The sequence below is a fragment of the Falco peregrinus genome, chromosome 5 (genome assembly GCF_023634155.1).
Source record: "Falco peregrinus isolate bFalPer1 chromosome 5, bFalPer1.pri, whole genome shotgun sequence".
Lineage (NCBI taxonomy): Eukaryota > Metazoa > Chordata > Aves > Falconiformes > Falconidae > Falco > Falco peregrinus.
In genome coordinates, this window is record NC_073725.1 from 103,483,602 (window position 1) to 103,511,240 (window position 27,639).

General features: G+C 45.4%; 1 protein-coding gene across 9 annotated transcripts in view; it reads right to left on the reverse strand.

The window, feature by feature from the left end:
- Positions 1 to 4,575: 4,575 nt before the first annotated feature.
- CHCHD6 (coiled-coil-helix-coiled-coil-helix domain containing 6) overlaps positions 4,576 to 27,639 on the reverse strand; it is a 115,978-nt gene continuing 92,914 nt past the window's right edge. For 4 of the 9 annotated variants that reach the window (XM_055803499.1, XM_055803498.1, XM_055803495.1 and 1 more), the window contains 2 exons: positions 13,866 to 13,907; positions 4,576 to 5,130 (listed from right to left, as the gene is read on the reverse strand). In XM_055803499.1, coding sequence (XP_055659474.1) covers positions 5,107 to 5,130; positions 13,866 to 13,907 — 66 coding nt within the window. In that variant the 3' untranslated portion in view covers positions 4,576 to 5,106. Of the gene's footprint in view, positions 5,131 to 13,865; positions 13,908 to 20,297; positions 20,371 to 26,222; positions 26,250 to 26,709; positions 26,808 to 27,639 lie in introns of all 9 variants that reach the window. The other 5 variants (XM_055803496.1, XM_055803497.1, XR_008747153.1 and 2 more) reach the window with 4 other exon arrangements.

The following is a 27,639-nucleotide window of genomic DNA, read 5'->3' on the forward strand; positions in this document are numbered from 1 at the left end:
CATGAGCCAAAGGGCTTTGTTTGGGCTCAGGCTAATTAGCAAACATGCTCCAAAGATATCAGAAATGATGTTTCTTTCTAAAAAAAACTATCTGAAAACAAAGGAAGACGCAAAGTACAAATCAAAGTGAGACTCCACGTCCCTACCGTCCCTCTTTCTATACTGCCTAGAACTTTCTATACTGCCTAGAAGTCTTCCATGCAACCGCTCCCACAGAACACAATGCTGGGCAGCAGGAACCAGGCAGAGGCGCTACTGACATCTCATAGTGCATCGCACACACAACAAGGCTGGACCAAGCACAAGCTGCTCCACTGTGTGCAAGCAGGAAGAGCGACTACTTTAGGTCATTCCCAACTGGAAACCTGCTTCAGGAGCAGTTTGCTACTACCCCCGAGGGAGCAGCTGATTTCATCTTCAACTTGGAAACAAGCGTTTGTTTGCTGCTCTCCCTAGGAAGACAACAAAGGGAAGTTCTCTGCCATGTGCTAACCTCTTTAAAAAGTCTGAAAAGTGCACATGTGTTATTAAATTCAAGATACACTTTTGACACTGAGCCCTCCTGCTAGCAATGGCTGCTCCATTTGCTCCCTCTGGCTTTGCCCCAGGCTGTGCAACTACCACTCTGCCAGCATAATTACACAGCAGAGCAGGAGATGGAGAGGCGTCACTACTTGCCCCGAACAACCTCAGCGTGACGACTACTGGCCCAGGCTAATCGCTTCAGTCTGTGTCAGCCTTCACTCTCCCAAGGCATCAGCCCAGGAGAACCGGGGAAACGACGAGAAACCAAGACACATACCAAGAGCAGAGCTATAAGGCTGACACATAAGGAGGGCAGGCAAGTCAGTTCAGGAATATCACATCCATCCTTCTCCAAGGATAAAAGAGACACAAAAACGTGAAAGGGAGCAGGTGTGTGGCTACAGCCCCGCAGGACTGCGAGCAGCCCTTTCAGGCTCCCAGGGTGTTCTGAAAAAAGTCTGATAACTACAGTGCTGGGTGCAACAGCTCCCTGGGGTGGCGGCAAAACCTGCTGTTGCAGTTGTAGGCTGTATTTTATCCAGGTGCACCTGGTTACAGCAGCTCTTAGAGGGAGTGGGAACAAGTGGAGAGTCCTCATGCCTATACTGCTTCTAACCCCAAAAGACTAAGTCACCAGGCGAAGAGAAGGACGTGGGCCCGAGACACATACAGGACTGGCAATGAAGCGTTTTAGGGAATCAGACATAAACAGTTTATCGACAAGCTAAACACACACACTTTTAACCAGTTTGGAAATAAATAATAACAACAACTTGAAAGACAAATTGAAAAATTCTGCTTGGAAAAGGAGCACACAGCATGAGATCACAGGATTCAGCAGACTATAAAATAGGAAATGAGACTTACTCCTCTCCCCCTACAGCTACACAAAACCCTCCTACATAGATTACAGACACGCTTGGCAATTGCCTTCCTCTTCCAGCCTCTCCCGTTCTGGACAAGGCAGAGTTGGTAAAAGCCTGAATGCAGAGAGGATATTAGATAAAACATCTTGCAAAGCCAAGTGTGAAATATTAACAACAGGAGGCAATGGCTTGTGTTTTTATGCAAGATCACAAATTTGGTGCTTAGAGAGCTTGAGATGTTCTTGCACACTGGAATCTCAAAAGGCTTGTTGACTGTTTCATTTAAAAAGCTATTGAAGCCTATTGGAAAATTTCTATCAGTTCTATCTGTATCTTCTCTAACTTGGTTGGTTATGTTCGTTTTCCTTCCTGCAACACTAAGAAATTATGCATGAATAAAAAGGTTGTTCCTTCCATTCATCTGGCCAGTTTTAAAACAACTCGTACTCATAAAGCAGGCACTCTGTAAGCCTGTATTTCCACATGAAATTACCACAACTGTGCACATTGCATCTGAATTACCAGATGCATTTGTACACACAATTACCCAATTTGCACACAGAACTGCAATAACTGGGCAGGCAAAACGGACATGCAACTGTTCAGCTGAATGGAGCACTGCACTTGAACTGCATCTGGCACTGGGCAGGTTTGGTTTAAGTAGGTGAAACAGGTCCCAGCTACTCCTGGATGCAAAAGAGCTCCTTTTTATGCAGCACAGACAGCAGCATGGCTGGCTGCCCCTACCCTACCTCAACCTTGCCTTTGGAGGAAACTGCCTCCAATTCGGCTTCTACAATAGATTCAGACCTTGTTTATCCTACTGTCCTAGTTGCACATTAATGCCAACTGTGACAGTAGCTGTGCGATAAGGACATGTATTCAACACTGGACACCAGGCTCCAAGAATAACGATCTCTTATGTTCCACTTTGGAGCGTAACTGACACCTGCTGTCACAATCTTGCATAAAAAAAAAATAAAAAAAATCATGCTCCGAATACCCAACAAGCAGTCAAGGAGAAACATAAGGAGAGGGAGTCTAAGAGAAGATGCAGGCCTTCTTCCTTCTTTGCAAGGGCCTCAGTAGTATAGGAGCAGGAAAGATGGGGGGGAGGGGAAGAGAAAACACTTGAGAAGCTGTTACCTGTACATTTTATAACCAGATAGCCACCGAGACTCCACAAACTGAACTTCCTCTTCAGCAATTTCCTACTGACATCTCTGCTCATTGTATTTGTCCCCAGGCTCAGATATCTGAGCTGATGATTAGGGCAACAGCGGCAACGAAACTGCTCCCACGTACCAGGAAACACCAAAGGAAAGGGACTGCCCAAAAGCCAGGCGGGACCACAATCCCCATGGACGAGATCATCAAGAAGTTGATAGACATTCATCTCAGAGTAAGCTAAAATCAAGCCCAACGTGACAGGACAGAGGCATTTCCCACTTGAAGGCTACACAATGACCTAACATCTGTCTTCAGAGACTACCAGAGACTGGGAGTTAGGCAAGCCAGTACCGAAGTGCAATGACATGCCAGGGGTGTATTTTCAGCTAATAATCAAGCAGTCCCTTATCTGGAGGTACTGGATGGCATTAGAGTGCCACTTTGTCCTTGTCCGGCTGCAAAACAGCCGCAAAGCACCTGGCCAACATTAGCTGGAGATGTTACATTTATGATTTTATGGCTGATTTTTTTCCCCCTACTCTCTATCAATTGAGTTCACTGTCTGAATGATCACATCTGTTTATGTTCCACAGACACCTGCATATCTTGAGATGACAGCAACTCCCTGAATGCTGTAATCAGTTATTTCTCAACAGAGGAATTGCCAATTTGGTAAATAAAGCTCATTATAAAAGAACATGGAAATGTATTACAGTCGCCTAACAGAGAAAATTGTCCAGTGCCGCCAAGTAATCAGCCCTGGCACCATAGTCCCCCCCCAATTTAGGGCAGCTGAAGTAATGACATGCAAATTACTCATGCCAAGGCAACACTGGATAGGGGCAAGAGGAAAATGAGGAAGAGATAAAGTAGGTACTTTTCTCTTCAGACCAACAACAATTTAAAATCTAGTGTTTAGATTTTAAACCTAAAAGACAGACCTTGGTGCTCCAAATTTCTGCATTCAGAGGTCAGAAGTTTCGTGGCTCTGTGGAACCTGGCTATCCCCAGCAGATCCAAAGGCTGGTATGGCAGCAGCAGCAAAAGCCAACCCAGCACCGGTACAAACAGATCTGAGGGCACCAAGTGTCCTACTTTGGTTTGGAAAACTTGCCTTTCCTCCCTGGGGGACAGCAAGTCTGACCTGCAGGGTGATAAAAAGCTGGAATTTTTGGAAGATCTGAGACTAACAGAGATGAGCCATTGGTAAGCAAACATCACTTCTGAAGAGGAAGAGGGTTCTGGCATCAGCCCTCCACAAGAAGGAAAGGCATTTTGTTGCTTTAATGAAGATGTAAAGCACTAAGTTGCCACCTAAAGAAAAAAAGAGGTGAAGCAGAATATAACACAGAAAACAATTCTCAGCCCTCCTCATCCATTTTCATAAACATTACATTAAACTCTGACATAACCTCCAAAAATCCATGTTCACATTCTTCAGAAACTGTCAGGTACAGTCAGAGAGGACACGAGCAGCAAATGCTGCCAGAAGAAGCTTTAGCCAGAGACAGGGAATCAAGTTACCAAACCAGACCTGCTCCCCTGGTTTGCTAACAGGTCTTTGTAAAATCTGCAAATTTGCTGCACCTACCTCTGCAAGGACAAAATGCCAGAGGCACACAGCTCCCGCTGTCCCTCGGCTCTGCAAGGAGAGGGCTCAAAACACAGAACAAGGCTGAAAGGGATGGTGGCTTATGGCAGACAATGCAGGAACCACATACAAGAGTTGGGGCAAAGAAAGATAACTCGGGCTCTGTGTTCAGCAAAGGTTTTTTTCAGTATGATTCACCCATACCAGTTCCTTTCAGCCAGGACTTTGCACTCTTCCAAATACTTTCAAATAAGCCAAAGTCATTCAGCTCAAGACCAAAACGAACAAGTTCTGTGATTAATAAACTGTGACTTGAAATATTTCTATTCCTCACACTTGTTTGGAGTTTTTGTTGGCATGGATAGTAGGCAGAAAACAGCAATGTGCAACCTCACGGGACTGAAAGTATCTCACAGCACACAGTGACCATTAAACACTTTATTGTTTAGGAGGGAACCCTGGAAGGGAAGAAACACGCCTGCTGGTGTAACCAATGGGAGCACGCTAGGAACAGTTAATCCTAACAAGCTAGTCAGGGTTACTTCCAAATACTTTGGACCCCCTTTCTCCAGAGCAAACGGACAAAGATAACAGCTCTTGAGACTCAGATGTGGATTGGTGAAACCAAAGCTAGCACAGGGTGAGCCAGGCTCGTGTTGGGTTAGCCTCCAAGCCACAAGCTGTGCTGGAAGCACCTGGAGTCAATCTGGTTCTTTACATTGTAATACAATAAAAAAAGAAATGACAGCATCCCCCTCTCCCAGGACCCTCCCTTCCAACTCCAGGAACATCCACTGAGACTGATACATGCAGGCAATTAGAAGAGGAATCACGTCACTGTCTTGGACCGCGAAGGGCCAAAGGCACCAGTTTTGGTCAGTGTCTATCCAGAAGGATGCTGGGGCTTCCAAGGGCGTCTGTGGTCCCTGTCCTCTGCTTTTTGGTGGCTGATGTTTATCCAGAGTTTACTAACAGCTCCTAGAGGAGAAAGGAAAGAAAGGAAAAGGCAGCAAGTTAGTTACGCAGCTGTTTACACGGGACTGTTTCCCTCAGAAATGAAGGAGCAAAGTGGCAGGGTGAAAATCCCACAGAAAAATCATCAGGTTTCACCTGCTGTAAAACACAAGACACTCAAGAGGACAAAGGACTGCAGAAGGAAGACAGAAGGCCATGATACCAAAGGTGAGACTGAATCTATGAATGAGAATACATGGTCAGTTGCAAGTGATCGGGGTTCATAAACCCAATGGGCTACAGCAGGAGAGAAAGGCCATGGTCTCAGGTAAGCCTCAGAGCAGCTGGGTGGCAGGAGTAAGTGTAGTTCTACGCTAAGTCCCAGCCTCAGCAGGACATGGGAGCACTTTGATTAGCTGCCATCAAACATGCACACACCACTCTCTCATCCTGGAACAGGATCAACATAAGAGCAAGCACTAGAGAGGGAAGAGGAAGAAAGGGAGGGACTTGGAGACTGCCCTAACTCCTGATATGTTTGACAGCCTTTATCCTGTTAAGATCCAAACCCTCCTAAAATTCAAAGCAAAATCACGCCTGCTTTGTCCTCACAGCAATCTCCTGTTTCCCAAGTGATACATTCTCAGATCCTGCAGGGTTCTGCACAAGAGTTGTGGACTTCTGATGGGTAGAAAAAACAGGAGGCTTTCGACCCTTTTAGGATGGAGAATGCAGAGCCTGCTATGCTCTCTTCCCATTTTTATCTTACCATTCCTATGAAATCAAACCAACAACGCCATCAGCAGTGGATGAGAACACAGTTGGCACCAGCTGTAACACCGCCCCTCCCTCTGAGGATCTGGGGTATTAATGTTGGACCTACAATTCAAACCCTAGGTAATCAGCTCTCAGGCATCAGCAGTGGCATCTTTATATTAGTGAACTGCTGGTGTGGCTACATGACCAGCAGAATTGCATAGGGTGAGCCCATCAACATGCTACGTTTCTCTCACAGTCTGGATAGGTGCAGTTCCATTTTGCAGAGCAGACAGTCCTTACCCATGTTTAGAGGACCCTGCTAAAGCCAACTACAGAAAGACAAGTGAATAGTTAGCTGCACGTGGTCCCACTACCCGTTTTACTAGTGCTCAGTTCTACTCTCTAGACGCTAGCCTTTCTTAGGAAAGGAGCAGTGCTTCTTCAAACGTGAATCAGAAAGGAGACCGCCACAAAGTATCGACGGTAGCACACTTGGCAATATCCGTCAGAAGGTGAGGATGTAACTAACTAGTAGATCTGGGCTACTTCTGCATAGCAGGCTGGTATTTGCTGCCCAGCACCTGCAAGGTCAGCATTTTCAGTCTACATTGACCATACATCTCCAAAGAGGGCCCCATCTCTACACAACAGTGAACTGGAAAAGCTTCAAAGGACTCAAGAAGAAAAAGAAAATTGTTTGCCAAATTATTTAGACAAAGCTTATACAGAAATCTGGCAAATGAACCATCAATATTATTCGACTGACTAATTTCTCAGGTAATTTTTCCCATCATTAGTGACTTAAAAGTTTTGCAGAGCAATACGTTTTAAAAACTCCAATAGCACTCACACAAATTACAATGAGTGAAGCAGCAACAGCTCGCAATCAATTTTGCAATAATTTGCTGTATTCACACTGTAACACTTCAGTGAAGTGTCGAGGAACACTACACTTTGTGAAAAAGCCACTGATGTGGCCACTCCGCAGTTAACCCTTGTGGAAGATAGTAAAACCTTTTCCTTTAAAGTAATTTTAAAGAATATCATAGTCACACCATTTCACGTTCAACATCATAACTACATATTTTTACTTATTTCAGGAGAAAACGCAAACAGCCAGCACTTAACCTCAATCAATTCCTTCCAGCCTAACCTACTCACATACCAGGAGATGCATTGAGCTGGAGGCTCGTGAACATTCCTTGTGCAAAACCATCAGGTTCCATCTCATTCTGGATGACTAAATTTTCTCAAAATCTTTTGCACAGTGAGCGCTGGACCCAGAACTGGTGGGCTGCCAGCAGGCCCCACACCGATTTCCTGCTGCACAGCTCTCACCAAGGGAAGCTTCTGTGGACAAAGGATGCAGGTAATGACACTGTCAATCAGCCCACACTGCTCCCAGTAGTGGCCTGATACAGTTACATCTAAGACCAGCCCGTGCTGGGTGGAGCAGCTGATTAACGTACCCTCCCTCATCAGGGGCACAGAGTGCTCATGAAGGTTACAGGGTTGGCATTTTGGGGGAACTGAAGGGCTCCCACTACACAACAGCCTGCACAGAGAGGTGGCATTCCCAGCTGTTTCAGACTGTCTTGCTCAGGTGCCAGCCCAGATCTCACAGCATTTGCCACGCCAGCGTAGACCACTACCACCCTCAAACCTCTAATATTGCTAAGGTTCAATTCATGAAGAAAGTGAAACCAGAGTATGGTGTCTGGCTGGCTGTGAGCGTGCGCTCCTCTGGACCCTCTGCAGGACATGCCTGCCGTGCAGCACAGGCATGGTTAACAGCTAACGGTGCTGGAGGCCAGAGGTCTCCTCTGCCAGCTACCGCAGAGCATCACACAGCTGCTGCACGCTGCACAGTGGAAGCTCTGTAGGCCTTGTGGTCTGTTAGCCCATCATATAAGTCTATGGTTGTTAGCGTGCGCATGTAATTGTTTTCATTGTTCCTAGGCCATCAGTTTATAAACCTGTGGCTAACTACTTAAAAGCACAGTTGCATCCATTTCACACCTCACATGCTGTGTAAGAGCACGGAAGGACACCACACCTCTAAGACTAAGCCCACTCTGGGCTAAGCTAACCGTTTACACCAGCGTTTTACTTGCCCCTAGCACCGCAACATGCCGATACAGATTTGACACCCCTTTATTTCCTTCCAACCTGCAATCCTCCCTGCAAGATGCTACCAGGTTGCTACAACACTTACCTTGAGCAAAAGGAGCCAGGACAGGGAAGGAGAAGCCTTACCTCTCCAACATGCTTGTAACGTTGCATATATACCAGACAAGTTGCATATGCAACAGGTCCAGGCACCTTGCAATCACAAGGTGCTCCCACATGACAGGATATTCCCAATTAATTGAGGTGAGGCTCAGCCTAAAGAAGTTCAGTGCCTCATCGTAAAATAACTGCCCCACAGTTGGCGTTAGCTGGTCTCTGCTGAAGTCTTAGCAGAAGAACAACTCGGGAAGCAAGAAGCCTTGGAGAGAGTACCACATACTCCAAAGAGAAGGGACGGTACCCTTCGTGCACAGGGTGAGTAGGTTATTTTTAATGCCACTGCCAATGCAATGTCAGGTAGACACCAGGTTCCAGTCCTGATGAGCTCCAGCCCAGCACCTCTACGTATGAATACAGTGTCCGTACAAAGGCGATTCCTCACAGCTGCGCTGCAGCACAAATAGGAACGGCAATCTGTTCAGTCCTGGCAGCAAATCCAGCCAAAGGGCACGCAGGGCTCTCCTCCACACCTCTCCTGGCAAGCAGAACCTTGAGCCACTAACCCATGCTCTTCCACCAGCACGAGACCCCGCCTGGGAACTAAGAGCAGTCAAAATTGGCTGGCTGCTCAGCTGACACAGCCCACCACTCTGCAGCACCCGTGGAGAAGTCAGTAGCTTTCCAGTTCTGCTTCCCATTGAGTGGGGAGTAAGCGTCAAGCTCTGCAAGTAGATCTGCTCCACAAATCTCATCCCTGCTGAGAAGGGAGTCCAGGCAGCACCCAGCATGGTCCTTCTCCTGTAACAGAGCGCGTAGGCCTTGGTACCAGCGTCAGGACAAGCAAGTCTCAGCAAGATTTTTCAAATGCGCTGCTCTTGTCCTCCTCCTGTTCCTCGTTGGTCTGCATCCCAGCATAGGCGCTCAGGGCTGCCTGGTGAGTCTGCAGCATCCTCTCCGCCTCCCACAGTCACTGGCTAGCTCTGCACCTCGGCTCTCGGCCTCGCCGGAGGCTCACAGCCAGTGGAGGAATCTCCCTCCTTGAAAGCCCAGACCCCAAAGAACTTCCTCCCTCAGTGTTTGCCAGAGACACTGTTTGCCAAGCCTCAGCTGTGCTAAGACATATTTATTTAACCAGCCTTTAGTCTCACAGGGTAAACCCTGCAAGCTTCCTCCAGCGAGTGCTTTGTTCTAATATTCCTTTAAGCAGTCGCACCATGGCGCTTACACATATGGGCACTGTGTAGCTACGAAGAAATCAGAAGGCAGATCCCCATAATAAATGACTCTGTGCGTTTGGAGTGTCAGTGACAAAGGAGAAATTAATCTCCATAGTTCCTAGTTCCCTACTGTGTGCAGGCAGCTCTCAAAACCAGAACACCTGTTGGCACACAGCAGACTTCACTAACGTGACCACACAACTTTTTCATCTCAGTTAGTCTGGAAAGAGGCACTAACGAAATACAAAAATCCCGACCTGTCCTAAGATGGGTGTTCAAGGCCTCTCCACTGGATAAGGCATTTGTTGCAGGGCTATTAGCACCCCAAAGCGCTGCAAGGGACATTTGAGTCACTTTGGTTTGATGTATGCTGTAGGTATTTTTTGGTTATGTGCAATTTGTTCTGTTACATTCAGGGTATTGGCTATTTTGTGGAGCAGCTGTGCTGACTAATGGATCACAGCACTTCTGTGCCATATAGTTATTGCACAGAAAAGGCTCTCTGTCTCTCTCATCCTTCAGGAGTCCAACAGTTGCTGTCCTTGGGTTTGGAATAAGGAGGGGCAGGAGTATGCCTGGCAGCAACAAAAAACATTAATTCAAAAAGCTATGAAGAGAGTTTTGTTTTCCCTTTTCTCTGTACTGGTGTTAATAGCTCTGCAAAGCAGAGAAGTTCACCCAATGACTTCTTGGCTACTTCCCCAGATGGTGTCTTCAAAGCTGGCTTGACAGCAGAAAAGACGCCTTTCAAAAAGCTCACCAGACGCATTGTCAGAACACCCCAGAAAGTGCTTTCACGTGGAAGTCCACTGGTCTACATACCCCACCAACAGCGTGCAAGGAATAGAAACAGTCTTTCTGGTTTCCTCTCCCCCCTCCTCACTCTCCTTTGACTCACAAGAGCCAACACACTGTTCGCTTTTGCTCTGCCTCGACACCTCCCCATTGCTCCGCATCACCCAAATATGAAGTTATTTACTAGCACAACTAATCTCTAGCTGTTCTGAGTCTCACCTGTTTGTTCATGCATTATAACATTGATTTCCTCCAGACAACTGTTCTGATCATTGTTCTAACTCGCAGAGAGCTCCCGTCTTTAGCCTTGCTTAACAGGAAATGTTTTGCCACTGACTGAGCAGCTCTGCTTTTACTAGACTGCACACAAAAATCATCCCAGCCGGGGGGCTGCATCTCCCCGCTGAGCTGGTAGCCCCAGACATCACAGTAGGGAACATACACAGTGCTTTTGATTTTGGACATGTACTAGAAAATACTGGGGCCAGGAGGAACAAACACCGCTCTACAAAGGGCCACTGCTGAAAGGATGGCTGTTAATTAATTGGCATTCAAACTGAGGGCAGTTTTTGTTCAATCAATGTTAATTGCATTTAATCGCATCCTTACCATTAAGAAAAGCCACCAGGCCAGGCTGATGTTGCTAGTGCCTAACACGCAGATTCCACCCACGTTTGGGAGGCAAGGCAGGAAGAGCAAAGTAATGGAAAGAAAGGAAATAACCCTTCCTCACCCCTTCTGCATCACTGCACAATTTCATCGGGTCTGTTCCATTATTTAAACAATTTTTGTTTTCCAATAACATTGCAGAGGAGCTCAAAGGATGAAAATTAGACATGGAGCATTTCACTACTAGTTATTCTTGCTCTCCTGAGTACTAGCTTAGAGCTTTGCTAACCTGCACAGCCCTGGCTATTGTGCTTCTGTAAAGGACTGAAATACAGCAAAACGCTTATGTGAAGAGGTGTCTGCTTTTTAGTCCTGGGCTGGTCCCAGCAGACCTGCCAGTGCCCCTCAATATGACCCACAACTGCTGACTGCCACCTTCCATCAGCTCTGCCAACGTCTTTCTCCTCACCTTGCTGCTGACCACAACTACACCACGTGCCAAAGCACGCTGCAGTCTGTCTTCCCGTGACGTCTTTTAACACGAAGTAGTATTTGCTATTAAGCAACCTCTGACCAAATTACCCTTGTAAGTCAATGCACATTCGAAGCCTGAACCACTAGTGCATCCACCAGCAATTGGTTCTGACTTGGGGACCGTGCCACGATCTGCCCAGCCACCTGCTTGGGAAACTGGAACAATCCTCTTGCCTCTGCAGGAATCAGGCCTGGGGGCAGAGGGGCAGCTTTTGTAGCACAGGAAGCCCAAGGTGGCAGATTTCATGACTACTGGCTTATTGCTTCTGCAAGTGCCTTGTGTTTTTCCAAATCAGTATCAAGAACAATAACAATCAAGGCTGGGGCTCTGCCGGCACCTTTCCCCTGTGGCAGCATACAACGCTCGCCCAAAGCCGACGCTGCAGTTTATCACAGGTTTTCTTTATCCCTCGACAAGTGTTAGTCCCATTGCCTCTCACCGCATAAAGTGGACGTATCACAAGTGCCGTGAAGGACTGGCTGAGTTTTAAGTGGTCTGAAATGGCTCCACTAGACTTGGTCAAGATTGCTTTAAAATCATTTCCCATTAGGACTGTGACCCTCTCTCTTTACAGCCAGTATAATGACTCTACCTCCGGGGAAGATAATTACATCCCACTATCTATACACATCAGAAAGTATACACTACAAACACTCCTGTGCCTTTCTAGAACAAGGGAGAGAAGGCACTGCAGGAGGAAAAGGAGATAACGCCAGCTGCCCCTCCCATCCCCGCAACTCCGGAGTTACCCCGAGCGTTTTGCAAAGCTCGTGGATTAGCCCCTGGGAGGGATAAAGGGATCCAGAAGGCACAGAGTGTTTCTAAAGCGGAACAACGACAACTTGTACAAATCCAGCTCTGGTTTTGCGAGGATTAAAATGAACTTCACCCAGCTGTGAATATCCGTTTCCAGAGCCAAAAGGAATGGAAAACCACTTACTGATGCAACAGTATTTCATTATTTCAAACCCTAAGACCAACGCTTCCAAAAACGAAGGACAGGCAACAGTAATGTTATTGCTGGGGGATGTCGGCTGCAGGGGTTTCACTGCTGAACTGCCAAGCTGTGCTCTGAGCACAACATTACGAAACAGTACACACACATAAAAGCAACTTCTCCACACCGTCATTCCTGCTCTTGCTACCAGCCCCCAGCATAATCAGTGGGAAAATAAAAGGAAAAAAATAATCCCAGAAGCCAAGAGACTTTGGATTAGGTTGTATAAATGACCTGTTACCTCCTAAGACAAGGAAAGAAAGAAATGCAATAAATACCTGCAAAGCCATTCCAGTATTTTCGATTAAATGGATTACAGAGATGGAAAGTACATGATGCGAGATGTTATAAAACAAGACGCCAGGAAAGTGCAGGAACTTGAATCAGGCTGGCAAATGATCCCTGCAGACTATTGAGGAAAATTAATAGAGAGAAGGGATAGAGAAAGGATACAGTAAGAATACTGACTGATGAACAGTGTTGTTAGGATGTGTAAATTCAGGATGTCAGACTTCTACCTCAATCTGCTTCAGACCTGGAACAAAAATAGCAAATCCTACTGTTAAAAAGCACTGGAAGTAGAAAAGTCAGATATGCCAAGCCTCATTTCAGGATAGGTTTCCCTTGTGCATCCCTCAAGATTGAAGTTTGTGATTTTAATTATTCCTGGAACATTGTGTGTATAGGGATTCAATGCAGGGATTACTAGCAGGATCCTTGTTATAAGTGCCACTTCTCAAACAAATTACACTTCACTGGATGTCAGTAACATACACAAGAAAACAAATTAGATAAAGGCAGCAGGATGGCAAAATACAGATCTGGTGCAAGGAAATTTCACAAGGTCACCCAGAAAAACAGACACTTAGAATATAACATTTCTATTCCACAGTGCACTAAAGCTCCACATAACCCAGACACAATACACCTTCAATACACCAGCGACCCCACACAAGTCTGAGACCAAGCCTAGGTGAGAGATGCTTTCTTGGGAAGAAATGCCGTCAGGGTGGGGGTGGAGGAAAAGAGAGATAGAAAGAGCAACTCCAGGTGTCCTCTGAACTCCTTGGGATCACTCCATCCTATTCCTTGCCTCTGACTGTTGACAGCCAAACACAGAGGGATGGGAGAAGCCAGGGAAAGAGGATGTCATTTTGTTTGGAGGCAGATATAGCAGATCCTTGGCCGCGGGGCTTCTTCGCAAGCTGATCCCAACTTTACATACTGCGTTTTGCCTTTCCAGATCTCATCCTGGAATGGGCACATCTTTAACTCCAGGAGTTTTCAAGAAGACGGAAGCACAGGAAAGCCCAGTCCTTGGGTAAAGCTCAAAGAGGTGCTGAAAATGCCTCGCAACCCCACAGCTACAGCACTGCGCCTTTGAGATGGGATCTCAGTAGTGGTTTTTAAATTCTCTTCCTGGGGATTTCACCTGACACTTGCAAGTGTCACTAAACCCTGCAGTTTTCCCAGGTGCTACAGGAAGGTAAGCACTGCCTGGAGGGCATGAACCAGAGTCCTAGGTGCTGTTGTCAGGCTCCTCCCAGCTTCGCCCAGCAGCTGTAGATAAATCCCCACCTCCATTTCCCTTTCTGTACAGAAGAGTAATGCTACTTACCAACCCCACAGAGGTACGGTAATTATTCACCAGCAGAAGATGCTAAAGAAATGTAAAAATAAATAAATAAATAAAATCACACAGTTCTCAAGGGATCCATCCCTCTCTACAATCTGCATTTAGGCTTCAGAGGAAATCTAGTGCTTTATCTTGTCCCTTTCTGCCTTGCTTTATTTAGCAGGCTCCTGCACTGGATAAAAAGATTTCCTCTCCATGTCCATATTTAAGGTACGGCTGACTCCTGCCTAGTCCAGCTTCATATACCAAGCACAGAGGCAGGCAAAGACTTCTCCAGATATCCTTTCTCTATGCCTAATTCTATTTCTGCTCAGTGATACAGTGAAATTCCACGCTGAAGTATTATGAGCTTGACTGGCTTTATTTGTTTAACAGTTCACATTTTCATTAAGCTGTTGCTATTCGGCAGCCAGTAATTTTATTTGCGTGATAGCTGTATTCATCTCGCCCGTATGGGTGTAGATGTCGCTCTCCTTTTCTTCTGGCTGAAGAGGCAAAAATCAGCAATTGATAAAGCCAAGGTAGGACTGGGAAATCTCATGTCTGTTTGCAGAGAGATGTGGGATATAACTTCTACCTGTTTTTGTGAAACACCTCCCAAAGACTAGGGAGGTAAAGAGCCTACAGGTAAACAAAAAAAAAAAGAAAAAAGAAAAAAAGAAAATTCGCATTGGGAGACTACCTCACTGCCCAGGTACCAAACCAGAAAGTGAAATATCTTTCATCAGAATCAGCCCATTTGACTCAGCACTGCAACTCCTCAGCACCAGAAGCTTACTGCTGACTAAGCGTTTGCAGTCCTTGAGTATCAGATTTTAAAGAATTAATTACACCCCGAACTCTTGCCAATCTTTAAGTATCTTGAAATATTTAGTCCCAGGAGCTGCAAGATCTGATTAGATCACAAGCAAGAGAAGCCTGGTTGGCTGGCCAACACCAAGCCCCAATTAGACAATCCTCTACCCAGTTCAGACAACCAGACAGAAAATATCAGGCATTTTGAAATGCTAATGACCTTAACTGAGACAGTCAAATGACTCAACCACACCTCTTAGAGGTTTCAGAAGTCACCCAAAAACCCCTGAACATTTCACTCCACCACTCCCCTTTTACAACATCAAGGAGCAGAGGAGCAGGGAAGCCTTGCCTGCTTCGTGAGCACTGGGTAAGGAATCCACAGTCTGGGCAGGAGGGTCTTGGTGCTCCCGCCAGGCACAACACACAGACTGGGATGGAGAGGCTGTGGATGAATTGGAAGGCCATGGAGATGTTCAGTCATGCGCTTACGTGTGGATGCCCAGCCACAGGCACAGCGAGGCAGCAGCCTGTGGGAAGCTGCACGCTTAGCCCTGAGCGCAGAAGCCATCGTAGCCAGTATCTCAGCAAGACCGATTTGTTGTGAGCAGCTGCCCACTGGCACCCAACATAACCAATGCAATTTAAATAGCAGCAGATAAGACGCCCTACAACCTGAAACATGGATCTGAGCAAACAAAGGGAGAATGGTGAACACTGTGAGATGCATCTTTATTTCTTAATCACTGTCTCCTCCTGCATAAATTCCAAATCCTTCTTTCAAGATTAAAATCCCTTACCAAGTGAAAAACAAGCTCAGCATTTCTCTAGCTCCTTCCTGTCCCTTTCAGTCTTCAGAGGGCACCCTGGTAGAATACCAGATGCTGGAATAAGCCACAAAAACCTCCTAAATAATTACATCCCATCTCCTCCACCACAAATTTATAGTCCTGCATCTGTGTCAGGACACAGACCTGCTTCCATCTGTCTAAAACACATCCTTTACAAAGAGGACCTAAAGGCAGAACGCTTAACGGAAGCATTTGAAAACATATTAAGAGACTGGAAAAGAAAGTGACAGTTTGTAAGTGTGCTGTTCTCTTGTCTTGTGGACACTGCTCAAGTGGAGGGGGAGCTTTTCTTTTTCTTTTTTTTTTTTTTAAATTTGACAAATTATGCTGGTCCCATCTTGTAATTTCCCTCACTGTGCAGCATGTCTGTTCATGATAGATACCAGTGCAGCTGCTTAGGTGTCCGTTTATCTGCTAGGAAAGTATTGTCTATTTGGAACCAACTCATCCTAAAACAGTAGCCCCAGAGGCGGAGAAAGAAAAGGGAAGGAGAAAGAGAGACGAGGGAGCTGTCAACTGGGAATACATCCACGCTTCTGCTGTAAAGGTTCTGGCAAAAAGCAAGCATGATATTTAGTTTTAGCTACATCCATTCTTTCCCCCTCCTAGACCATTCTTTTCTAGTATCACTCAACACCTCTTTACACCCTCTTCCCACAAAGACCTTACCGCTAACATACATTTAATTTCACACTTGCAACCTGTGGAAACAAAGCAAGCTCACAGCCTTCTTCCACAGGTCTGTGCCAGTGCAGAGGAGCTCTCAGATCCCAACCTGGACAATTTTCAGTTTAAGACAGGTAACATTTTAAAAGAAAAACAGAACATATAGGGGGGGGTGTACGGGGGTGTGTGCTGAGAAAGAGATCACCACACAAAAATAAAAGGCAAACAAAGGGTATTTATATTTTGGGTTTAAAGAGACTTTAAAACTTGCCAGTTTTCTGTAACTAGGATTAGAACAGAACAAACTCAAACACTTTGTCCTTCTGTAGAGCCGTCCGAGCTGAATTTCACTCTCTGCAAAATGGCCAATATAGAAAGAACTCATAAATCCCTGTGACGTAAGTAACTTCACATTACTCTTGGGGAAACAGAGGCAGAGACAGATTCATTAATCCAAGTAAATGAATGTGTGAAGCAGTCTGGATTTCTGAGTGCCCATAATGTCCCACACAAGAAACAGCACCGAGGGCCCCGCAATTTTCATGCCATGCTGCCTGGCACAAGCAAAGCAAAACACTTGAACAGAAGACAATGCTTTTAGAAAGGAAAATTCAGTCATTAAACCACATTTGCTGTAGCCATGTAGCATGAGTTCTTGTTAAAACCTATGTTATTACTTTAAAATACCTCCTACCATTTCACTCATTGCGTTGTTAATACCAGAGACCAAGGTCACATCTGTAAGATGATGCTGCCTTAGAAACCTGCTGAATAGCAGAAAGCTGCGAAACCTGCCTGAAGACGTGGGTACATCCTCCAGCAGCTCAGCACTGCCAGGGTTAGCCTGCTGGTAATACCCAAGCTAGCAAGGTTAGGGCTGGCTTTGATATGTCATCATTATTCCGCAGCCCAGGCATATCCTGAGAGGATGCTGCTATGGTCTGGTACTCCGCCTCCAGCTTACTGACAAGAACTTCCATGTGCGTGCAGAGGAAACCTGCGTCTTCTAAAGCTGTTTATAGATAGTTATAGGTAACACAAAGAGCTTTATAAGACATTTACGTTAAAAGAATTGTCAGAACTAGCCCCAAATTCAAGACTTGACTTTTAAGATAAGGAACTGTCCCTTGAAAAATGTCATCTTTGGTGTTTTTTTTGTGGGGTAGGGTTTCTTTATTTATTTTGAAAACAATGAAATTCCACATTTAAGATGGTATCAGTCAGTTGAGCTTAAATTGCGTAAGGTAGCTGTCATCACTGTGACTTAAGACTGAGAGTTGCATTCAGAAAGCTCAATATTTATTGTCTCCCAAAATTTAAGTTCACAGAAAGACTGGCTGCCTCTGCAGGCGGAAGGCTAATCCAACCATCCCTTACCCACGATCAGTCCACAGCTATCTTCTCACACGTGAACAGCCCTGAGCAGATCTGCTGGCAGCTACCAAAGCACCACCCCTGGATGATGCTGACCAAAGGCCCTCAAGCATGAAGCTCTGAATTATGCAAACCAAGTCCGGCCCCAGTGACGCCAGCCAGCCTTAGGTTTTCAACCAGCCTGGGAAGGAAACACAGGCGTGCAAGCACACAAACACACATCCCCGCCCACCCAGCATGCCGGGGGGACAGGCTGGTCACTTGACTTGCAGTGAGCTTTTCCATTTGTCCCACTCTACTTACTGCAGCATTCAAACCGACAACCTGCTCCCCTTTCATCTGCTCTGCGGTGGCAATTTCTCCAGAGCTGCCCATCATTTCCTTATCAAGCAGTAAAAACGCAGGATCACTAGAGACACAGCTCAGCCTTGCTGAGATTTCACTCTCTCAGCGGGTTGTAAATGCCCCTATAATGTTGGCTTTTTTAATCTTGTGTTATTATTACCCGCGGCTGCCATTCAGTCTGCAGAGAATAAAGCGCCAAGGCTTTCAGGCCCCACACAATGGCTCTGTGCAGTTGCCAGCAGTTGGACAAACAATACCTCTGTGTTTCAGCTTTATTGGAAACCTTTCTGTTGTGGGAGTCTGACTGCATGTGTCCCTCCGCTCAGGCAATGTGGAGGTGCGAGCGTGTGCCTACGCATTCATCGGTGATTTCAGGAGCACGTGCCTCTGCAGCTGCCTATAGAACCAATATGAAAGCATGCGGGCAGCTGCCTGCAAGCCTGGCGTGCTCCTGTGAGCCTATGGAAGGACAGATACAGGCCTGCAGAGCCAGTCAATCTCTATAGGTCAATTGGGGAGTACGGAGCTGCACAGGGCCCCTCCATGAATAATTACATTCATCTCTGCGTAAACTGTGTCGCCAGCTCATGTGAAAGTCTGATGATATGACATAACGATGAAAATGCCAAAGCTCCACTTCCTCGAATCATGTTCTGACATGAAGTCTTGTCTTCCACTTAAAACTAAAGAGCTTCAGATCCTCCTGCTTGCAAGGAAGGTGAAAAAGCACAAATTAGAATGTGAACAAGATCTAAAAAATGCAGGGCTCTTTTAATTCAGGGAGAACTGATTGTTTTGGTTGGTTCATTATTGTTTGCAGAGGACACTGTGGATGTGTGAACTCTTACAGACCTGCAAATATTCCTTCACTTAAGAAAACAAGCCATGCTGCACACTCTTCACATATTCAAGACCCAAGAGAGAATTCAGAAATTCCCCCAAAAACACAAGACTGACTTGTGTTTAGAAATGTACTGGGGTTATTTCATTTGCCTTCTGGTTTTAAGCAACTGAGTCACATTCCCATACCCACTTCTGTCTAGGCAGGAGGACTAGATTATTTCATTTATTCCTTCCCTTTTTTTTTCTTTTTTTAATAAAAAAACAGAACTAAGATTCTCATGTACTTGTAAAACTTCAGGAACAACTCCACAAAACTAGGGCAATAGAAAACATGCCAAATACTTCAAGGCTTGGCAACAGCGAGTGCCTGCCTGTCTCTCCATGGCAGGAGGAATGTCTGTCTGTCTCAGCCAATGTTTCAGAGTAAGAATGTCTCATCCTGATAGCCCATGTACATATAAAACACCTATGCTGTCAGCTCTCCAGGAAGAGACCCTGACATTTTGCAGAAAACCACATCTCCATCTCTCCTGAATATCAGCAGAAGGCAGAAAAACCTGGTAGATCTGAAAATGTGAGACTCAGGTGCTGCCTTCAGCAAGAATTACAGTTAAAATGGAAGAGGCAGTGGTTAAATGGGCAGAGGCCAAACCACTGGACTTGGCGTACCAAGGAACCAACTTCCAGCTTTCCCAGTCCTTTGTCCACAGCTGGCCTGTCCCACTCCCTCTCTTGTGAGCCAAGAGATATTTTGAAGAGGAGCAAAACAAGCCTTTGCTATCCTAAAAAGAATAAATAAAAGGTGAATGGTTCCAGTACATCCTGTACTGTCATTGCAATGTTATGTGCCTCATGCACCTGGAGAGATAAACTGCAACCCGCTCTCTGAGCTCTAACTTTACAGTAATCGGGCTGGCATGGGAAGATGAGCTCTGCTCTCTGCGGACAGAGTAACTGCATTGCAATGTTCTCTTCCCAAAAAAAGAGTAATGAGATGCCCAGCGAGCCTGCAGAGGTGTCAGAGAAACAGATGCTGTTAGACCTTTTGCAGGCCAAAGACAGATTAAGAATAACACAATACCAGCATAACAGCACCTTATCAACAGCCGTGCAAGTGCTAAGAAGTGGAAGCGGAGGGAAGGCTGTGACACCTGTCTGCATCGCAGCCCTGCTATTACTGCCTTCCGACTTCCCGCGCAACCCAAGTGTCCAAATGGCTTTGAAGCAAGAAACAGAAAGACAGGCAGGTGAATCCGAACTCCAATCAACTGTCTGAAGAGATACTATGAATACCTTACATTTCAGGAACACTTTTCATCCACAACGTTTCCAAGACATCCATTCAACCTCAACACTCCAAACCACAGAAGTAATATCTGCCCAGGTAGAGACCGGCAAATAAACACGAGTTAAATGACGTTCAAGGTCATCCAAGGACTACGAGAGACACACGCGTCTAGCAAGTAGATTACTCTTCCCTTTCGAAAGGCACACAGACACACACACACACACGCACGCACAGGGGATTGAAACTGCTCACCCAGGTGTGGAGCCTGCTGTGATCAACACAGCTTCACTGAGCAGCGACTCTTCTCGCTGCTGTTTCACTGGTGCTAAAACATAAAAAAAGCAAACCTTTATAACAAAATTCATTCAAACGGATGCAAATAAGGATGGGGGATTTTGCATCTGGGCTAAGTTACTACAATCTACACATCCTATTTGTTTGCTAGTTATTAAATTACCCACAAGCCATCAACAATTCAAGCCTCTCTCTGAGAGGCAGAGATTAACTAGGAATTGCTATGCAGAAATGCTGCTCATCTTTCTCTCTAGTGAGATCAGCCTCATCATGAGTTGCGGACATTTGGGAACAAAGGTGAGCTTTCCTGCAAGAAATGAGAGGCACAGAAAGATAGAAAAATGCTGCTATGGGGAGAAGAGAATTTACAAGAGAAGAAATCTAACAGGAATGGTTTCACACCCACTGCAAGCCATGGACTCCGATCAAACGCACTCGCGTAGCTGCAGCACAGGAAGCCACACTTCTGTCCAAGCACCAACACAGATGAGATTTTCAGTGAAAGACAATGAAGCTGGTATGTAAATATTAATTTAACAATCTAGTTGACAAAGCCTCAGCTGATCTATAAATAGCTAGTTTTATTAGCAGGTGATGCTGAAGGCAGCTATCCTGGCTCTTCTTCCCACAGTCCCCTGTGCTATCTTGTTTTTGTTGACCCCAGAGACACAAAGACTCTGAAGTGTATGCCGCTTGCTTCGCCACCGCTACCTGCACAGTAGCTACAAACACTCGACAGTACAATACATATTTATCAAGGCCCTTACACGACAAGGATCCTGCAACGCTATGCACATAACGGCTCACAGCCATAAACTAAAGAGAGCAAACGGTTTAGAAAAATAGAAGAATCATGCAGCCTTGCTTTTAAGCATGAGACAGCTGAGGAGCTGGTCACTCAGGTACCACCAAGCGTTTAGGGAATGACTGACACAGAGACAGACCTACACACTGTCCATCCGCATTTACACTGCGTACTTGGCAAACTGATCATCTAGGATAGCGACACCTTTAATAACTCCAGACCACCAAAGAAGCATTTTGCTGTCTCAAAACAAGATGTCAAAATTCTGATCTCTTTCCACAGTTTTATTTCATCTGGAATTACTATTTTGTAACACATAATAAATTTTACAGTGCTTTACCATCTCTCTAGGCCGCACAGGCTGCAATGCGTTCTTTCACAAAGGCACAAGGCAGCTATTGAACAGTGGACAGCAACACCACACCAGAGTTCAGGGCCAGCAGTCAAGAATATTGCATCCTGATAAAAACTGCTGTGGCATTTGGATCAACGCAACAGAATTGCCCTGACTGCAGTATGGCCAGCATCCATGGAAACCACGTGAATTATGATGTTTTAGGCTATTCACATGGATTTGTATACATTCTCCAAAAGTCTTTTAAAGCCTCAGTCTTCCTCTCGCTGCAAAGAACAGTGACAACGTACTTGACAGGTTGGGCTTGTAAATGGGCAGATTGAATTAGAGGAACAGAATGGACTTTGTTATCCCTCCCTCCCACTTGCTTCAAGTTTCTAAAGAAACCTTCTGAACACAACAAGTTATTATGTTTCTCCTAGCCATATGATAAGCAGAAAGAAAAAATTAAAACCCACACAATCACCACTTTTTTTCTCCCCATAAGTTTCGCCATACCCTTACAGTTTCTACAGTGGCAGGCTCTAGAGTTTACCCTGACAGGGAACCTGCTGCGCCAGGCACACTGCATCAACCTCCGCAGGGGGTGTCTGATGGGACGGCTGCACTGCAGCCAGGAGAGCACGGAGATGTACCGCAGCTCTGCTGCCAGAGCCTCCAGGTACGCACCCTGCACGCAGCCTGCTCCGCTGCTGCGCCCCAATCGATCCGGCGATAAGCATCTCCAGAAAACCAACTTGTGCGGCCATGGCATGGCAGACACACTTTTAAAGATCACAGTGATCCACGCCAATGGCCGTACAGTTCCCTATGCAGCAAGCTTTGGACACAGGACTGTTCTTTCATTTGTCTGAACAAATATTTCTAAATTTTCTTTTTAAAAGTTTCAAATACAAGGGTTAAACTGGTATTTATATGATTGCAGCCCTTTGATGGTCTTACAGGCTGGTTTTTAAGACCATCGGGGCCTGTGGAAAGGAAACCTTTGCGGTAAAATTCACTTACTAACCTGTCTCTCCTGAGTGGACATACTTCTGTTTTCTGTTATTTAGGGAAATAAGACAGAGAAGTTCAACTTCACAGAATAGAAACTTAAAATAAAACCATGCTCAGAAACCCTGCAGAATACAGAAAGAGAAGCACTACATATTGCCAAATTGATCAGAAAGGAAGAAATTAGTTTTTCTCATTAATCAAACAGAAAAAAACCTAGTACAGTAATAGGTTTGCAATCAGCTTTACTATATTATTTATTCTAAAATAATTGTCATAAATCTAATAGCAACAAACCTAAGCAGCACAAAGGAAAAACTGAAACGTTTTACATAGTTCAGTAAATGCAAGATGATGCAACAAGGCACCGAAATAGCCTTCCCAGGAGAAATCTACACAGTTGCTGTCTCCTTTGTCTTGGATGCAAAGCTACATATAAACCTGCAGTGCCAAATGACCCAGACGCAGCTTGCTCTCCTCCCCAAACCTCAACAAGTGCCATTTCCTGTAGCTCCTGCAAAGTCGCTGCTTCCTTTGTCCGCTGTCCCCCTTCACATCAGCATATCCATCACCCAGATCCTTGATTTCACAGCTCAGGCAGTTGTAATCCAGGAGCGCTTACAAGCCAGGACCCGAAGAAAAGTTTAACTAAGTTTGGTTCTCTCTGAAGTAAATTTTGAGCTTAGATAAAATCCACCTTATCCACAGTAATTCATTCTTCACACTTGTTTAAACACGGTCACTCACCACGGACAGACTGGCAGCCTTCCCTGTGGGTTGTAGACTCCACTGCACTGCTAGGAACTGTGCTGAGACAAGTCCACATCACACATCAGTGGAGATGGACTGCACCCTTCAGTTCTGGGATGGAAAGATCAAACTGCTAGATAGGTTCTCCTCCTTGCCGGCTACACTGATTTTTATCAACGGGAAAAGCCAATTAAAGTTGATAAAGACACAGTCTCTGCTGATTTTTCCTTACTGCCCACTGCTCAGTGCTACTATAATGGATAATGTTCTGCCTGTGGGTGTATTTTCTAAGATCTGTCAGTTCTGACAGCATTTTGGCACCTGGATAACTCAAGATCTATACTGAGGGTCCAGGAATGCACCATTTCTCAGTAGCTGATGGGTACATTTTTCAGCAGGGCTTCCCTAATTAAAGGGCTAGGAAGAGATGGGATCACATTGATAGGTTTTGCAGTCAGGTGTTTTACGCTTAGTTTAATGAATTATAAATCACCCTTGGCAACTTTAGGAGCACGTGAGAAGAGCACGCAAGAGAAACTACAGCAATATGTCCAAACTATCACAATACAATTACTTATATTCAAATTCCACCTCTGTCCCTATGGCAAGACCGTTAGAGACACACTCAGGAAAAGCAATGCTCATTGAAAAGAAAAAAAAATATATATATCAAAAAGAAAACTGATACTATGAGACACTGTTGCTCTGGAGGTACTCCTACATGCAACTGTTTTGCCCCAGATGGGTCACAAAAGATGCAGCCGCCCTCCTTCGAGCATCACCCTAGGCTGGGAACACCACGCTGTTATTGAGTACCTCACACAGCTCAATTAGCAATCTCCTCTGCCAGACCAGCATGAAGTTTTGTCTTGTCCTCAGCTGTCACAGCCTTGTCTCAGGGCTAGAGAAACCGCTATCCTATGTAATGCTTTGACTTTAATACCTGTAAAACTGTGTGAAGACAATGTATCCTGTGCTGGCTTCATTGTCTCTGTCAGAGCCCTTCTCTATATATAGTGAAATATAAGTCCAGAGAGGCCAGTGGCAAGATCTTTCAGAATAACCACAGCTTGTTCTGGTCTTAATGGGATCTGCAACTACTGAGCTCATACTGGGGGCTGAGGGGAGAACAACAACAACAAACCCAAAAACCAGGACGTGAGAGCCCAGTATCACAAAGGGAAAGTTCATGAGTTCCTTGCCGTCAGTGTTATTCAGAGCAATGTAGCCTTAAAGCTATAGGGAACAAAGTCACAGAATAACCATCTGGAATGGGCGAAAAAATATTTGTTGGTAATTTAAAACGTGAAACTGAAGAAATACAATGCAGAGCAACCAGGATGTGAAAAGCATTTCCAGGCACTGAGAGGTTAAAACAATTATTTGAACAGCTGGGAAAATTAAAATGGTAAAATAATAGCTACCCTTCAAAATTCTACAGATGCAAAGAGCCTCTTCAATGAATAACTGATAAAGGGGAAAAAACATTTTAAAAGAGAAACTGTTCCACGCATGAAGGTCATACAAGTAACAGCTCTTCTTAAGAACCTGGATTTTCAGACTTGGCAAGAGATGAAGTGGTGGGGTTAACACAGCAGCCTTTTACCTCTAGAGACCCAGGGTCAAACGCTGAATACTCTAAGTTACACATGAAAGCGACTTTGGGCATATCCTTTCTACTGCTTTTTTGGAAACTGTTACCCACCACAGCAAAAGCAAGGTCACAGAGGATCACGTCGGGATTGTTGTAGCAGTTTGTTTGCTTTCCCAAGGAATTCTCCCAGCACTGGCACAGCTTCAATGGCCGAAGCGAGTGGTGCAATCAGAGAAGCCAGTTCAAGAGATTTTACTGCCTTGCTATCCAGGGGTCCCCCCGGCATACCACCTTGCTCTGGTAAGAATGTGGTGGTAGGTAATTTTCTCAGAAAAAAAACTGACAGTCTGTAACGAGCAGCTCGACTATTCAGGAAAGGTCTAAGAGGAAGACTAATGCCAGTCTGGATTGCAGTGCATAAGTCACGGTGTACACAGTGCTGCTCATCAGGATGTGGTTCATGGACAGACACATTTGGGGACCCATAGCGCTAGCGGAGCCATCTTCAGGGTAGGGAGGAGCTGAAAGAACACAGCCGGGAAAGGTCTATCTGCCACCTGGCAGAAGCTATCCTCCTTGTAGGCAACGAATCCTCCCTCTCTACTAGCTATTTTAAAACAAGAAACCAAAATTTTTCAGAAAGTAGAGAAAAAAAATTGACAACTGAATATGCAGCACTGCAGAGAAGAAATCAGCTGCACAGTGCCAGCTCTTGTTTCCATTCCTCACCCACTTCAAATGCACAACCTCTTCCACATAAATACTGAGCAAACTGTTACAAGGACAGCCACCGAACACACCTCACCGGAGTCCAAAAACACAGATCCTTTGGCAAAAAAAGGCTGAATCAGAACAGAAGGCCAAATCCATCCACCGCAGCAGTCAATTCTTCTATCATTCACACATATCATTTCACCAGTCTCCAACTGGAAAGTCTTAGCTACTACTTCTTTCTTTAAGTCTAAGAAAGAAGTTAGCATAAACACCGAGGTACTCCTACAAGAGGACTTTTTCTCCAATCAAAAGAATTTGTTATTCCAGGATTATTAGAGCGTTTCTGAAGAACTAAGATGTAGCCTCCTCAATGTCTGTGTTTCATCTCTTTCCAGGGTGCAGCCTACTTCACCCTAACCCTAAACACAGTCATTGTAGTTCTCCAGTTAACAATCATCTGGTATTGCGTCCTGATGCTGTCAGAGATCTCCTCTGATGGGTTAGGCTGCTCACTAATCAATGATACTAAAAGAAAAAACGAAAAGGATGAGTCTGCACTTTCTCCCACACTTCTTGCTGCAATCACTCGAACACTCCCAGCTGCACAGACTGGATTTGACCACTTCAACGACCAAAAACATCCCACATATTGCAGAAAGGAGTAGTTCTTACCCTGTGTCCACGCCAAACCAAAGTAACCTGTTAAAGAAAGTAACACAGCTGACAGAAGGTTTCCAATAGAGGTCCTGGCCTTCCCACAGTCCTGAGGGATCCCATGACACATTTTTACAAGAGCCAGGACCCTGGTATTCTGCCAAACTACATACATTTTGTCTAAACTAAAATTATGACTACAGCTTTAATTCAATATGCTCTCCTTTACTTCCGATCCTAAACTGCTGGCAAGAGCGGTTGGACCGGTAAGCACCTGCCTTTCTTTTGCCCTTTAGGTGACTACGTCACCGTGCTGCCTGAACAGGTGCCAGCAGCTAGAGTTGCACAGCAAAACCATTTAGGAAATTCATCAGCTGGGTAACTAACCTGCCTTAGCTGAGCTGCTACTGATACTGGGAAACCCGTAAATCCATCTCTGATACCTTGTCATGGCACTGGTTGCGATAATAATGTGAAACCGGGATATCCCAGCTTTTCCCCTCACCGTTGCCAGTATGATGATCCATCATCAGTCTTTTACTTGCCCAAGGCAAACAGTATCTTGCAAGGTTGAGGTGTAGCGAGGTAACGTACTTTGGGATCCTTCAGAGTTAAAAAAAAAAGTGCATCAATCTGACAGGATGAGAAAGAAGCTGCAGCAGAAAAAGAAGGTGTGAGGCTTACACAAGCACCCACACCCTTCTACTCTCCTTCCATGGAGTCTCTGAATCTTACCCACGTTTCCTGAAGTCAAACTCCCCTGTGCCAGGCTGCTTTCATGCTCAGTGAGGAGCACAGGGGGATGCAGAGGATTACCCTACATCCTTATGAGCTTCTAGTACTCAGAACCCAAAGACTTCTTGTGCTCCTCTGATCAGCCACGTTCAGATGCATATTTAAAAATAAGACAGACACTGAACTCTGTCTTGCCCCCTGAGGGAACTGCAGCCTCCTCTTTCCAAGCCGCCAGTTCAGTGCTGCAGGGAATAGGCAGCCTCGTGTCAGCTCCAATACAGATTTTAAAATGAAAGGGATGCAAACGAAGAGGACAGAAGAGAGGAGAGGAGGGAGAGCGCGAGATGGTACAAAGACACTGGAAGAAAGCAGGTGAAAAAATGAAGACAGAGGGGAAAGGAAAAATCTGAGCCCAGACTCTAGAAAGATATAATTAAAGAGAGAGAAGGAGGAGGAGGAGGCAGCAAAACCAGGCAATAGCATGCATCTAGCTTGCTTGTGCATACTACAAGAAAAATCTTATAGGTGGCCAGAACTGCCCATGCTAGGTGAGGAGGGTATCACTCACTCACAGCAATATCACTGATCTACACGTAGTTTGTAACATAGGTGAAATACCTGCAGCCTGAGTTTCAATCACAGAATGTCACAGAAGAACCCTAGAACAATTTACCCTACAGCTCAAATGTTTGCTGTGCAC